A 14943-nucleotide genomic window follows, 5' to 3' on the forward strand; every position below is an offset into this window, starting at 1 on the left:
TATATCTCAGGCTCTGCAAAAATACCAAATGTACTGCTTTTCACAAAGCTGATTTCAGAGTACTGCATGTTACCTAAAGGAAATGTGGTGTGGTGGCTCAATACTGGCCTGTGTAACCGCATCACTCAGCCTTTGTCAGTCCCTGTTTATCTTCATTTGCAACCTGATAAAATGCAAACATTTAGTAATGATATAGATTTAAAAAAAAATCTAGATGGGTTTACTGGAACAGATGCTTGTTCATTTATTTATATTTTTTGTCACCAAATACATCTGCTGCTTTTTAAACTTAATTTTAATTCTGTTGAAAGTTTTGTTCAGGAAGATAGAATTGCAGATAGAAGACAGAAAGACTCAAACAAAAGCTTAAATTTCTCATTTTGAATGCTAACACTTGAAAAGGCAATAATGGAACAGGTACCTGATGCATGGCATCTTAAAGAAATGCTTAAGACAGTCTGATAGGAAGAGAGCTTTTTTTTAAATTGACTTTGAATGAAGCATAATTGTTAGTGCCAGATGGGCGGGGAGTATTTCAGCCACCCCCTGATCTAACGAGATTGTCTGAGGTCCTTAAATGTCTCAAGGGTCAAGAACGATCCAGATAAAAGAAAACACCCTGTGAATGGATGTTGTTTGCACACATGGCTGGATGATGCTTGAGGTCAGAGGTTTAGAACCGAAAGCACGAGTAGCTCAATCAACCACTTCCTACAGTGTGGAAGAGTATCCCTGAGTGTCTAATACCTAATCTCCAGCTACAGAAACCACAACTGGTGTGGACTTCAGCTGAGACTCTAAGTCAGTTGACACAGGCCAACTAAAGTGAACAACAGAGGATGTGGAAAATGTTTGTGATTGGTTTAAGTTTGTCAGTAGTTTTGCTGACCATGTGACAACAGATTTCCCATCTCGTAATGGTTTATTCCAGCAGGACGCTATGTGTTATCATGAAGCCCAAACCATCACAATCTAACTACATGATCCTGTCATGTCAAGATGGACTGAGTCGACTGCCCCACAAACTTTTGGAATCTATGATTTCTAAGATCAAGAAGGGCTCAAAGAGTAAGTAACGAGTAGCCCAAAAGCTGGTCTGTCACTGTTTTAAATTGCTTTAAATAAATGAGAGGATGAGGTGCCAATGCTGTACATGAGGCTTGTCCACACTGGGCCAAACATTGGTTGGTCGGTCAAATTGAAAGGGGCTGTGAGAACTATGCAGACGTGCCTCTTACTAAAGTATGTGTCTGTTTAGAAACAAATGAATGGAGAGCAGACAAGACAGGAAACAAATCAATGAGGCGTGTATTTACTAACAGCTCTATTTTTTTTAACTTGACAATCAAACTTTGTAAAATCAGTTCTTAGTGTGGTTAAGTAACCAGTTACATTCAGCACTACTCACAGCTAGGGGCCCCACGTCGTGTCTTGTATTGTACTGGTATTGTTAGTGAATCCTGGTTATGTCCGACCAGTTCTCATCTACCAACTCCAGCCTCATCAAGCAGAGCTAACGTAACTTCACTCTTCATTTTATTGATAGACTCTCAAGTTTGAACAGACCACTACAGAATAACTGCTGACTGTGGGTTGGGATGACCATTAACACAAACAGCTTAGTCCCTATTTTAGCTTTTAGCTCAGGCTGTACCCCTCTCCCGTCTTCACTCCCTTTTCTTTTTGACAGTTCAGCTCCGGTGTCCATTCCCACAGAATTGATCCAAAATCTTTTTTTTTTTTTAAAAAACAGATGTCGCTCCTCACTATTAGACTTTGCACTAAACTTTGTCAGCCAGTGTAGTGCTGTTAAGGGGACTTCTATGCACCGCAAATCATTCTGATTTTGGAAGACCTCACCAGCAAAACCACTTAGAAAGTCCTCACAGGGATGTTAAAAAAAATTTGTTAATAAAGAACTCAAATACTCAATACAGTTGTTTTCTCTGAAATTACACCAGGCAAATTATTGCTTTACTTTTTTTTGCCGATTTTAAATGGCCAGCAATATCTGTTGCCCAGTTGGATATATCATACAATATTTATGCAGAGGCTCTTATCCCCACCTCCTCTACTAAGGCTCCCCCAGTGCCTGTATACCTCTACTTCTAATATTTTTTCCATCATGGCAAGAGGTCAGGGCGTGAACGACTGCTTCCCCACCAAATCCTATAAAGTTGTGCTTTATTTGGACACTGACAAACGAGCAATGAGTCTCCTAAGCAGATTAGCACTCCGTTGGCTTTGCTTGACTCACTTTGTGCTTAACGAAGGGTTGTAAGTGCCAACGCCACACCCAGCGGGTGAAGATGAGCAGAGAAGGTGAGGATAATGAGAGGCAGGTCTAACGGGGACATGCAGTTCCTGTAGACACAAACATGAACAACCCAAACTCTACTTCGGTAGAACAGGGCTCAAGGCTGAACTCTGGTGGGTCAGGATCCACGTTGAAACATCTTTTTGAAGATAACATGTTCTGTGTGATATCTTAATGCACATGACTATCTGCTCATGATCAGTGGCACTATAAGTATCATTAATGGAGTTAGTCACATGCCCTTGTTTAAGATGCAGGAAAAAAAAGGGGTAAAAATATTTACCTGTGAGTAAAAACAACCCAACTTAAATATTTCAAAACAAGAGGATGAAGCATTCTGTGGTTCTGTCATCAGGATGTAGGCAGCTGGGTTAATTATTTATGCTTGTAACCCTAAGTGGGCTGAAGTTCACCTGGGTCTGTGGAGACAAGAAGCTTATACTTGTCATTAATCCTCACCCAAACTCTGTGAGAATGAAAAAATCAGAGTCTATTTAAGGCAAAAACATTATAATTCTAAAAGAAATAATAATAATAATGATAAATAAAAAATTAATGGCACTAAAAGAAGAGGCCAGAATAAGAATAAGAGGCCTCTAAACAGAAGATCAGAAGTCAAATTCAAAGAGCTAAGAAAGGGATTAGTGCTGTGTGACCACTATGCTGTCAAGTGGCAAAAGAGGTACTATAGGGTCTGTCACTTTAACACTTGAAGAAAAAACTACACTCTAAGGAAGCAGAAATTTAATATATGTCCTGTTGAGTACCAGTGAGTAATTTGCCTCAGTATTTCTTTGTACTCTGTCCCTTCCCCCACCTTGCACAGTAACACAAAGGTTATCTCCATTACCAGCAAAGTAATTGATGTCAGACTAATTGTCTTCTTGTCTGATAATGTCTGATTACTGCAGCTCCTCAGTTGTTTCCCTGACTAAATAATGCAAGTGTTGTAGGAGAATTTACACACCACTTACCCATGTGGCCTAGGTTGCTTTTGTGTAATTCATATTTGAAAAGTAATAGATCACGCATTCCACACCTTCATATAATTTATAAAAGGCTGGGGCACTTCATAGCAGTATCTAAAGCTACAAAAGACAGGCAACAAAACTGTTCAGGTTCAGGTCACTGTGGTCCTACGTGGGACAGAAAATGGCAAGTCACACTGCATTTTATCGGTTTAAGTCCCCTGTGGTAACATAAGGGGCTGTTGATCCAAGTTGTACCAAGAAGATATTGAGAAGATTACTGCGGGGGAAAATAAGTGCAGCGAGGCCATTGGCTGGAGGAAAAATGCTGCTCACATATTTAACCTCTATGTCTGTAGTTGATGCTGACTACCACTGCAGACAAAAATCTTCCACTGAAAGCTTAAAAAGCACCGTTTTAGATCATAAGGTTGAAATACAAACTAAAGTGGCTCAGTTTGCTGATACAGACCAAATTATTTAAATATAAGAGCGCTGTTTACAACTGCTTCCGTTTCAAACTGAGGTTTACTTAGCTAACCTCTATAATATCCTAATGCAAAGGTCTTTTCTTCTCAAGTGCATGCTTGAAATATGATTGGCCAAAAATCCTAATCTGTACAAAGTGATTACATAACCTGTCTGTAGTCTCTCTCTCTCTCTCTCTCTCTCTCTCTCATTCATTTGCGCTTTTGCACAGAGGCTACCAGCATAAGGAAAGCACATGAGCCCGTTTGTTTCAAATTCTTTAAAATTTGATGTTGAAATTGCTAGCAGTGTGGATATATATTATAAACAAATACCAAAAACATCACCCACAATGAATCACTAGGAAACAAAGCTGCTTCAGCTCTTTGGCAGAAACTTCTGCATATTATATAGCACACAACTAAACTTTGCAACATTTTCTTGGCCCCATCTGAAGGCTTGTCTTCACCTGTATTGGACGATTTACCAGCTGTCACTGAAATTTTAAAACGTTTGCAAAGCTATGAAGCAAATGTAACACACCGCTCATCTAAAAAAATCACGCTAAATCTAGCTTTGCTATCATGTTATAAGTAAAACATAGAAACACCTGCATCCACTTATGTAAAATCTGTTGATTGAAAGATAAAATGACAAAACATATATTCCACCAAAACAGTGAAGACAACATGATAGTCTGAGTTTCTTTAGTCACAGTTGGTTGTTGCTCTAAAGGCTTTGTCTAGAATAGAATTTACTATAAAATATTACAGTTCATGTCATTGAAATTTTGGGGGTAAACACTTTAAAGTAAATTTTAAATTATTGGTTTCAAGTTAAGCCACAAATAGACTGTTTAGTTGGTCTGTCTTATTTACTGCATGTAAGAGTGTGTACAGGTACCTCTAGTCAGTAACAATGTGACTGAAGTAATGATTAAAACAGAGGGTTTTTTTGTTTATTTTTTTTAAAACTTTTTTTTAAGTAGAACAAGCTCAGTGATCCAACCTCTGAAATCACAGATTTTTTTCTTGATATCAAACTCTAGAAAGACACCCTTTCTTTTTTGTTTCATTCCAATCTTAACAATGCCTGAGGCTGGCCACTACAAAGCAGCTCGTCCATTCAAACGGGTTTGTTTCCCTCATTATCTTATCGCTGGTTGGTGCTACTGTGTGTCACCATGGAGATGGTGGTAAACAGCAACAGTAGTGGTGGGGGAGAGTGAATGGGGCCCAGCTATCAGGGAGCTACCATGTCCCTGAGACTCATTAAAATTTCAGCAACCATGCACCTGTCTGGGATGCAACCTGACAATATTGGAGGTGCAGAGCACAAGATTAGAGCCTGAATAAGCTGCTTGTCCTGCTAATGTCAATAAAGTCCAAGCAATTCAACAGACAAGGCTGTTAAGCTTGATGACCATGTCATAAATTCATTACATTTCTACTTCTTTATGGCAGCAGTTAGTGTGCATCGTTGATAGTTGACATGGACACAGCAGAGAGAATACCAATCAGCTCAACAATTATCCCAATTTATGCCTTTATGCTGCTGTGCTACTCCAGGCTACAGAGAGCTACACTGAACAACAAACCAAAAAGACTTTGCAGCTACTTCACAATGGCCTCATCTACATGACATTATCTTGGGGGATCTGTTAATTTACTGAATCTACTTTAAAGGGGTAGTTCAGGTTTTAGAAGTGGGGTTGTGTGAGTTACTTGTTAAGTATACCCTACAGGGGGTATGAGTCAGCTCAGTCCCTTTGTTGAGAAACTGGCCCGAGATCAAGGATGCAGTCTAAGCTAACAACCGGTACAGGTGATGTCAACTCTACTGTAATATAACTAATTTTAAGAAACTATAACCCAAACGCAGGAAGTTACCAAGTTACCAGGTATAAGGCAATAAGCTGTAAGTCTGTGCGCATGAAACAAAGACATACTTGGTGTCAATAGGACTTGCTAACAGGAGTATTTCAGGACCTGTCAAGTCTGGGTAATGTTAAGCTGGATGGCAACCATAGGTCTTTCATTGAAGATGCCATGAGGAGGGTCTGTTTGAATTGGACTGCCTCACCATCTTCTGGCCCTGAGTCTGATTCACACTGTCCTGATGACTTTTGGCAAGGTGTGCGTTTGTTTTTGAGTAAAAAAGAGATCAGATCATACCAACTATTCGTAGTTTAAGACAACGTCTTACTGGACACAATGCGTCGAGGTGAGGTATTTATCAGTACAGTTACGTAATGCTGTTGTTTGAACCGTGACAACAAGCAAACATTGCCCGGCTATATGTAGCGCTATAGGCAGCGTGGTGCTCCAACATATCTGTAAGCTAACGTGACAACAAGTAAACACTGTCAGTTTGTAGGGAAGTTTAGTAGCCGTCTATATTTAGTGTTACTCACAGCCCGGTGCTCTAAGACATGTCCGTAATGTGTTTTTAAGTGAATCCTGGTTAGCTATGTCCTGCCAGTCATCTACCAAGCAGAACTAACGTAACCTCACTCTTCATTTTATTGATAGACTCTCAAGGTTGAACAGACCACTGCAGAATAACTGCTGCATATGGGTTGAAATGAACATTATCACAAACAGTTAAGACCCCATTTTAGCTTTTAGCAAGGCTTTATCATTGTCCCGTTTAGTTTTCTTCTGCTCTTCTGTCCTTTTTCTGTCTGACAGTTAGGCTCCAGTGTCCATCATCATTACAAAATAAATCACAGAAATTATTTTCAGCAGAGAAAAACACAGACCTCTCTTCTCCCTCCTAAACTACGTGATGAAACTACTTGATGTTGTCTTGGGGACTTTTACCTGCCGTAAATCAATCTGGCCCTGCCTGACCTGATCAGGAAGCTAAGAAGTGGCATTTCAAAATAACCGTAACCTGTATTATTGGTTCTGATAACCTCATTTTAAAGTGTGGATTACCATCAGGCATTTATCTAGAAGGGAGACTTTTTCTCAAACTCCTCACAGCTCCTTTAAGCAGATTTATTGAGCAGATTGCAGAAGTGCCATAAACACACTGTTTAAAAAAAAAGCCCATCTTTACAGCAAAAACTAACATGGTTACAAATTTTGCACACTTAGGGGTATGGCTGATTTAAGCGACAGAGGGGCACACTAAGGCCATGTCCACATGTAGCCGGGTATTTTCAAAGATGACGTAGAACACGTGCCAGCCAATCAGAACGAGCCCCTGTCATTCAGCTGTGATGGTTGAGAACTGAAAACTCTGTATACTGGTGTCTATATGATACCATTAAACTGGGGTTTCTCAAAATCTTCACTTTGTCCAAAGTTTTAAGAAAACACAGTTGACGTAAAGTGACGTAAAGTGACGTAAAGTGACGTAAAGTGACGTAAAGTGCCGTAAAGTGCCGTAAAGCTGCGGTTTCGTGTGGATGACAGGCGCAAACCTCTAAAAATATATGCGGTTTCCCAAATACCCAGCTCCATGTGGACATGGCCTAAAGCTGCTGGCAAAGATAAAAAAAAGGTCCACCTCAACTCCACTTCTTTGCTTGTGTAAGGTGACCAATTATTGGGTTGAGCCAGCATTTCTGATATGGAAACTGCTCGTAACAGACTTCACAGCTCTGCATCTATGGGTGAAGTCTCAGAGTCTACATTCATGTATTATACTGTCTATGTGATCAGCATTTGTTACTTAAAATTATATCAATCCCATCAGCAAAATTCGATTGATGATTCTTTGACCTATTTCTCAACAAAGAGGCAAAGATGAACACCATCCCTTGTAGTAAATACACTCCCTGTTGAGATGTACCTTAAACAACCCAAAAATGCTAAACTATCTGTTAAATGAAGTTGATATATGATTACGTTAAGTTCAAAAAGCAGACATTATTTCTGGTCTGTAGGGAAGCACAATACAGCATCCATGGTAACTAAGTTGCCCCTGGAGCAGGTCTGGAGGTTGAGTGTTCATTTGCTAAATGTGTCAGTTAAATGGATTTGAACTGAGCTCTACAATGCAGCCATCTAACAATATTAATCAATTACAACCAGACTAATACGAGACAGAACACCACATGGAGCCGACAGAGTTTAACAGTCTTTTCTGCAGTGACTCTCTTACTGGAGCTTCACAACAGTGGAAGAAAACTAAAATTCTTATATTTTTCCTCTCTGCACTTTAAGAAATACATGCAAACACTGTTTTAAAGTTGGTCCTGCTTGATCACTTGGGCGTTTGCTGAAGTGTTGGTGAAAGATGCACTGTCACATGCATCTAGCATTATACAGTCATGTGACTCAGATACAGACTACATGTACCACAGTCAGTATTCTGTGTATTTGAGTAAGGGGCTGCATGAGACTACAGACTTAAGACTGGAGCTATAGTGACCCAACTACAACACTAAAAGAACAATACCCCGCCCAACCTGAACTGTTACTGCGGTTTCCTTTCATGAATTTGAGTTACTTTACTATGCAGATGAGTTAAAGACGATTATAATTGGTCGAAATATCAACAGGGTTTTTGTCTAAGCAAATTGTTTCTAGGCACAACTTGATCCCATATGATGCATCAAATTGATCTGCTGGAAGAAGCCTGTTCACACTGTAGCAAAAAACCTCAGCTTCTGCTTGTATGTTACATCGGTAAACAACATAGAGGATTTTCTGAATAATACTTTGATCTATTTCAATCTATTCCAATGGTTAGCCAGTCACAATTTAGAGAAAAAAAACAGAGGTGGAGTGGTGAAAATTGGTGATTTGATGGTTATTATCGAGTGTTGCTAATATAGTCCTATATTCTGCCAAAACTACATTTAAATGCTGCATCATTATCACAATCAAGTGGCTGAAATGGGGGCGCGGTGACCAAAGCCCTGCTATCCAATTTACAAACTGTTTTCCACACAAAACTACTAGTGGCTGTTTACAGAAACCTCTGGCATTGGTTTGTGCTTTTCTAGTCCAGAAGACTGACAACCCAGTAATTCAAATACCTCACCGTTGCCCATTGTATTGTAACAGTCCTTATAAAAGGTTGTTATCTCAGCAGGGCACTGGTGGGTCTGACAACACACTGATTAGGGATGAAATTCATCAGAGGATAAGCCCAGGCACACACAAACACATTTAATCAAAGAGAAGCAACAGTTGTTAAATGGATTAATGAACTTCTTTGATGACAGACAATTATTGAAAGTTAATTGCAGCAAACATGTCAAATACCTGGGGAAAAAAAAGGAAATTCTGCTTTCCTTGCTCTTTTGTTGAAGTAAACTGTCTGGGGTCACAGAATAAAGGCATGCAAAATAGCTGTCTAGTCATGTATTTAAGTGACAGAGTGAGGTTTTTTCTGTTTTTCGGGTGTTTTTAACAATCAACCAATTAAAAGAGGAAAAAAACTTTTTTGGCACTAACGATTGTAAGTTGCAGCCATACCTTCTGCCCAAGTCTTCTATATACAGGACAGGCAGACTAAAATAACATTAGATCACAGTATTTGCTTGTTGAAATGGCTTTCACATAGCACTTAGGTCCTCTGGCAACAATATGGAAATATTTGTAGATGTATTACATAAGGAGCACATGGGCAGTGAGCTGTATTTTCGGAGAGCTAAACCAGTAAGAGGTTCTTTCCTTAATGAGATTTGAGCAAAAAGTATTAAGATTGCTGCGCAGGTATCAAACAGCACAGTGCAGCACACTTCTGTACTATCAGTTTAAGCCCAAATCTGATAACCTACTGACAACGATAATGTCCATCCTGAATTTGTTTTTTAACAAGTAAAACAGGTTAGACTTGATTTGTTTACCTTTCGAATCTGCTGGATCATTTATCAACGTCAGACTCCTAAAGTGGCATCTGTCTGAAATCGGAAGAGAGGATCTACTGCCACCTGTCTCAGTTACAAACAGCAGGAGGGGACTGACTACAGCCTGTTAAACTGATTCTTTTTAAGTTTCTCAAACAGTCAACATTTTTGCCACTCTTTATGGTGAGGGGATGCCTTTGAGTCAATTTAAGTTCAAACACTGTGAAAGATTTTTGGACAACAAAAATCCAAGAGAGGTAGGACACATCAGAAAGTGATTACCACTGGTGTCAGGTTTTAGCCGTGATTAGTAAAATTAGAGTTTGTATTAAAATAGGTCAACCTTATTAGACACTCATTCTGGGATGATAGGCATGACTTTGGAAAGCAATATCTCTGTTCTTTATCCAAATGATAAAAAACATTCTGTGAGTAGGTTCATAGAGGGCTGTAGAGAAGAAACTGTCTTGTTCTTACTTTGGGCTGTGCCCCAGTAACAGTCGCAGTGAGGGCAGGTCTCCTTTGGCAGCAGCATAGTGAACAGGTAGGGCACCTGTATCTGTGGAGGTCCCAGGGTCCACCTCACCACTCCTCAGCAGCCAATCAGTGATCTCATGGTGACTGAAGCGGGATGCAAGGTGGAGAATGTTGGCGCCAGAGCTGTCCCTGTGCTGTCAACCAAAACAAGGCTAATTAGATCCAACATATAGCTTTGCAACATTTGAATTTTATAGAAAGGTTATCACTGAAAGAATCTCACAGTTTGATGGCAATGAATCAAGCTGTTTGTCTCCTTTGTGTATGACTTTCAGAATGTGGTTACCATTGCCTTTGGGGTTGTGAACGTTGCCAGTAAAAATGTCCCACCTGTTTCACACTTAAATAATGACATGATACTGTTATGGCTTTAAGATTGTCAGTTTTCTCTCTATTCCAAAGCTTGTCATTGAGTGGGCAAATTGCCTCTTGACTGTTGTCACTGTGACACAGATTTATTTAAGAAGCAGTTTACTGTTTGCAGCAGACGGCAAGTTTTAGTATTTATCAGGGTACTGAACACTACTATGTACATACCTGACATTCTGAAAAGAAGGAACAATTATTATGTGAGCTAATGCATTTTGAATTAGCATAGAGTGACAACTGCAAACAAACATAATGAGTAGAGAAATAAAGGGGAACCTGAAATCTCCTAGGCATTAAAGACAACACCTGTCCTTACCTCTCCAAATGTTTACAACTTGTGCTTTCTTGTTAAAGATGTTCACTTGACAGAAACGTTCTACCTTTTGTCTTCTCTGGAGCTCAGAATATGAAATATGAATGCTCTTTGGATAGATGTCTATTAATATTTCAGATTTATCAACAAAGAAACTAAAGCTGTGGCAGGATCAGTGGAGCATCAATAATAACATCAATAACAACAGATACAATCAAGATCAGAGTGCAGTGACTCAAAGCAAAAGGCACAATTGTGAAAAGTTCAAGCTAATAAACCATTCATCCACTACAGTGCATGCAAGTTGTAATTGATATGTTTTACTAAATGTCAGCCAAGTGTCCTATCAGCTGCCTTTTAGACGACAGATGATAGAGCTCTTAATACCATGATTCAAGTTTAGGATCACAGATTACTGCAGTTGGATTGGGTGTCTTATTAACTCAGATTAAGCAGCCCTTTTCTGTTTGAGTTGTGTTGATCTGAATCATTTCTGGGAACAAGTGGTCAGGATATTGGTGCACTGACCATCAGTACTGTAGCATTGTGCAAAATAAAAAAAGATATAAAAGCAGCTGATGAGCTCCTGTTTTTAAAGACTGGCAGGGTTATCACAAGTTATTTTTTTCAGCCAGGTTATGTGAAATGTGTCTGTTAACACTACAAGTCTGGTCATTGAAGAAAATAACTTAAATACACTGTTAATACTGCATATACTCATTTTTTTTTTTAGTTTGTGGGAGCATACTTCAGAGAATGCTCAAGTGTAAATGCAATAAAGCTTCTACTAAGACTCTTTTAAAATCTGGGCTAAATTCCTTCTCAAGTGAATGCTTTACATTTTATCAGCAGTGACTAAGAAATTTGGTACAATGCTTAATCCATTGTGTGATGCTAGAACAAACTTTTTGTCTACATTATTATCAAAACCCCTCTTTCTCTTTGTGTTTGTCCTTTATGAGTAACTTCCTCTACTGTGAAAACATCAAGTTTGAAAATCTACTTTTGCATACTTTAGTGCCATGGGGACAGCATCATGGGTGTGAAACTGAAACCAAAACAAAAGTCTCAAAGCTTTGGCTTACCTCACCATCTACTACTATTATTTCAGACAAGCTGTGACAGGTGAATTTCATTGATTTCTTGATCTCATAGAGTGATATTATACTCTAGTTTTTAAAAGAAAGGCAAAAAGGCAACACGAAGTCGCTGACTGTGTGGATAGGGAGCAGCATGTACTTATGAAAGACACAGTCACCTGATGTCCTCACATCATTTAAGGTCTCGATTCTAAAGCTGGTTAAAGTGATTTATTAAAGTTGGCTGCCATCTTGAAATAAGTTTTCTGATGTCACTGCTAACCCCAGAGTGCTTGTTCAAAAAAAAACCACAGAATGAGCCTAGTTCTAAAGTTTCAAGGCATTTGTGCATAATGAGTGCATAAGTGGAAAAATACTGATGAGTTTTTCCTTTTTTTGTTTGCCATTTCAGTTGAATGATAGTAGACTTCCCACTTTGAACAGCTGCACACATGACAGCTCTGTAAGCTCCTAACTCCATTTACAGATGTTACTCTTTCCTTATAATGCTATAAATGAAAACACACTTCCCACTGATTAACGTCTGTTGTAGAGAAAATGAGGCAATCATAGAGATGGCATCCAGGTCAGAGGAAGCAGAGAATTAGGCTACTGTCTGCATCACTTAAATGAGGCTAACTATAGCTTAGGTGACTAACCTCTGGCCGACATCCGCCCTGGGTCAGCAGCCACTGCAAACAAGCCAGGTTGCCGGTGGCTGCTGCGTCATGTGCCGGGCTTGCTCCGTTGTTAGCCAGGCAGTTGCCCGCTAGTCCTGCCTCTTCCACCAGGAAACGCAGACATGTTAGTTTCCCAGCTCTGGCTGCGTGGTGGACCGGTGAAGCCCCCATCACGTCCCTGACATCGCTGGTAAGCGCGTTTGCCCCCAGTAAAACTTTGAGAGTCTGAACGTCTCCTTGTCTGGCGGCTAGTAGCGTCCGGTCACCCTCTACCACCATGACTGCCGCAGACTGGACAACTCCTGTCTTCTTCTGACTGCGCTGAGCCTGATCACTTCACCGAGCAGACAGGCTCACCATTGTAGAACATCTCAGTCACCCAGGAAATGTTGTGGGACAGCTCAGTTGTTGCTCCACATCTTCCCAACACAACGCAGCCAAATAGTCAAAAGCACCATCCGACTCGGAACATGCACATCTTACCATGCGGTAGCTTTTTTAAAGTCGGAATAAGACTCCATTATTGTGGGAGTCGGATTATGAGTCCTGTCTCCGGATGAATAACTTGCTGCTGTTTATCTTTCGACGATGTGGCTCCCTTTCTTCTCCCTCAGTCGTCCGCAGGATGCTCAACACCTGTTGCACAAGTATGGACTTAATTTTTGCCCTAGTAAACTTATTTCGTTTTAATTCTTTGTTTACTCTGTTTGCTCACGCGTATCATGTGCCTGTGAGAATAATACGCAGTGTTTTCTACCTATAGCAGATGGCGACATGGGACTCAGCGCCTGTTAAATAATCCATCAGGGGGAGGATCGCTGAGCTTAGGCTACAGGTTGTTGCTCTCTGGAAATCGGCTCAGAAGTTAAAGGGACAGTACGAAGCAGTCATTTAAAATGCTTGTGAAGGAGAAAGTAATGAAACCGCCTGGACGCGTGTAGCTAGCCAAACAGTAATTCAGCAATGGACTTTTTGAACACACGCCCAGTTTGCATGCAGCCTGAGCGCCATTAATTTTACATAACGGCAATGAAACCACTATCACCGGACACCCGCAGGTTGCTCACCAAAGAGGTCCATCTGGTGGCCTTTCAGAAAAAACAAGCTGCTAAACAAACTACCCCGAACCTTAAATGGGAGCTGTAAAAAACATCAAAGAATTTTTATCACTAGCAATATGACACGACACTATGACAACAGATGTCTTCTTAATCGTTTAAAAATATCCTCAAGCAGAGCTCATGAGTCAGTGCAGCATATTGTCTAGTAGTAGAGGTTAAGCCTTTGCTCATTTGCAAAATTGGTAAACCTTTATGGGAAATTTTGTTTTCAACAGGTGAAAACAAAATCTTTGCATATAATTTAGTGGCAATTCCAAGTAATTTCCCCTAGATTGAGGGGATTTAGTTTATCACCACATATACTATACTCTACTGTGTGTAGTGTGTGTGTGTGTGTGTGTGTGTGTGTGTGTGTGTGTGTGTGTAGGCTTGATTCCAGAAGTGACATAAGGTGTGCAGGTGTGCAGCAGCCGCACTTCACCTCCAATCACTCCACTACAAATAGGTTCCCACTTCACCAAACTGCCAGATTATAGATTCTGCTCCAGTCTAGCCCCAGCCACTTGTCTTAAAAAGACGAGTGGTCTCTCAGTTCTCTCTGGATTCACTCACCGTGGATTCTAACCACTTTTATGGCCTATCCTCCCAAACAATCTAAGACTCTTGATAAATTTTTGATAAATTTTTGATCTTCAAAATACTTCTTTGCTGCTTCAACCTGCATGAGTCCATGTATTCTGCTCACTTTAGGTATCAGATATAGTACTCCAATTCTATAACCTTTAGGTTTTTTATTGCCCACAATGCCCACCAAAAAAATGTCACCAACCAGGCCTGTTGTGTAACTCAGGTTACAGAATACCAATAAGAGACAGAAAAGAATGAACAACTTGTCCTAAAAATTCTGCTACTGGTAAATCTTTGCTCATCACAACTTTCTGTGTGCTGGTCCCTGCATACATGTGCCTCCTTTCTTTTCTTTATTTGATTTGTGTCCTGGAGTTAAAAAGGTAGCCTATGAAATATTCTAATATATTTCAAATGGATTTGTGTTTAAATCAGCTACAATCAATTAATATGTCATTTCACGCAACTTCGGATAACACAGTTTTATGGGAGTGTGGAAGGAGCAGGTTTTCATGAACCTGAAATGGGGTTTTACTGTAATACCATTAATCACCAAAGGAGGGCAGGGAAGCTGCACATTGACCTGAGATAGAGCTACCTGTAAGGACGTCTAACATCAAGATGGACCAATCATTTTTTCTAAATTATTACAGCCGAATCATCTTACACCAAGGGAAATAAAATAATATCTTAAGAAGAAAACTTTATGTTCTAA

At 39.9% G+C, this 14943-nt stretch overlaps 1 protein-coding gene across 2 annotated transcripts in view; it reads right to left on the reverse strand.

The window, feature by feature from the left end:
* The window catches only part of espn (espin), a 42959-nt gene extending 29644 nt beyond the window's left edge, over window positions 1-13315 (reverse strand). For both annotated transcript variants that reach the window (XM_074682501.1, XM_074682500.1), the window contains exons 1-2: window positions 12520-13315; window positions 10040-10233 (exon numbers count right to left, since the gene is read on the reverse strand). In XM_074682501.1, the coding sequence (XP_074538602.1) occupies window positions 10040-10233; window positions 12520-12819 (494 nt within the window). In that variant the 5' untranslated portion in view covers window positions 12820-13315. The remainder of the gene's footprint in view (window positions 1-10039; window positions 10234-12519) is intronic.
* Between the last annotated feature and the right edge of the window lie 1628 nt (window positions 13316-14943).

The sequence above is a fragment of the Halichoeres trimaculatus genome, unplaced genomic scaffold (genome assembly GCF_033239565.1).
Source record: "Halichoeres trimaculatus isolate MK-OKI-2021-1 unplaced genomic scaffold, fHalTri1.1 fHalTri1_scaffold_11, whole genome shotgun sequence".
NCBI classification, from domain to species: Eukaryota; Metazoa; Chordata; class Actinopteri; order Labriformes; family Labridae; genus Halichoeres; species Halichoeres trimaculatus.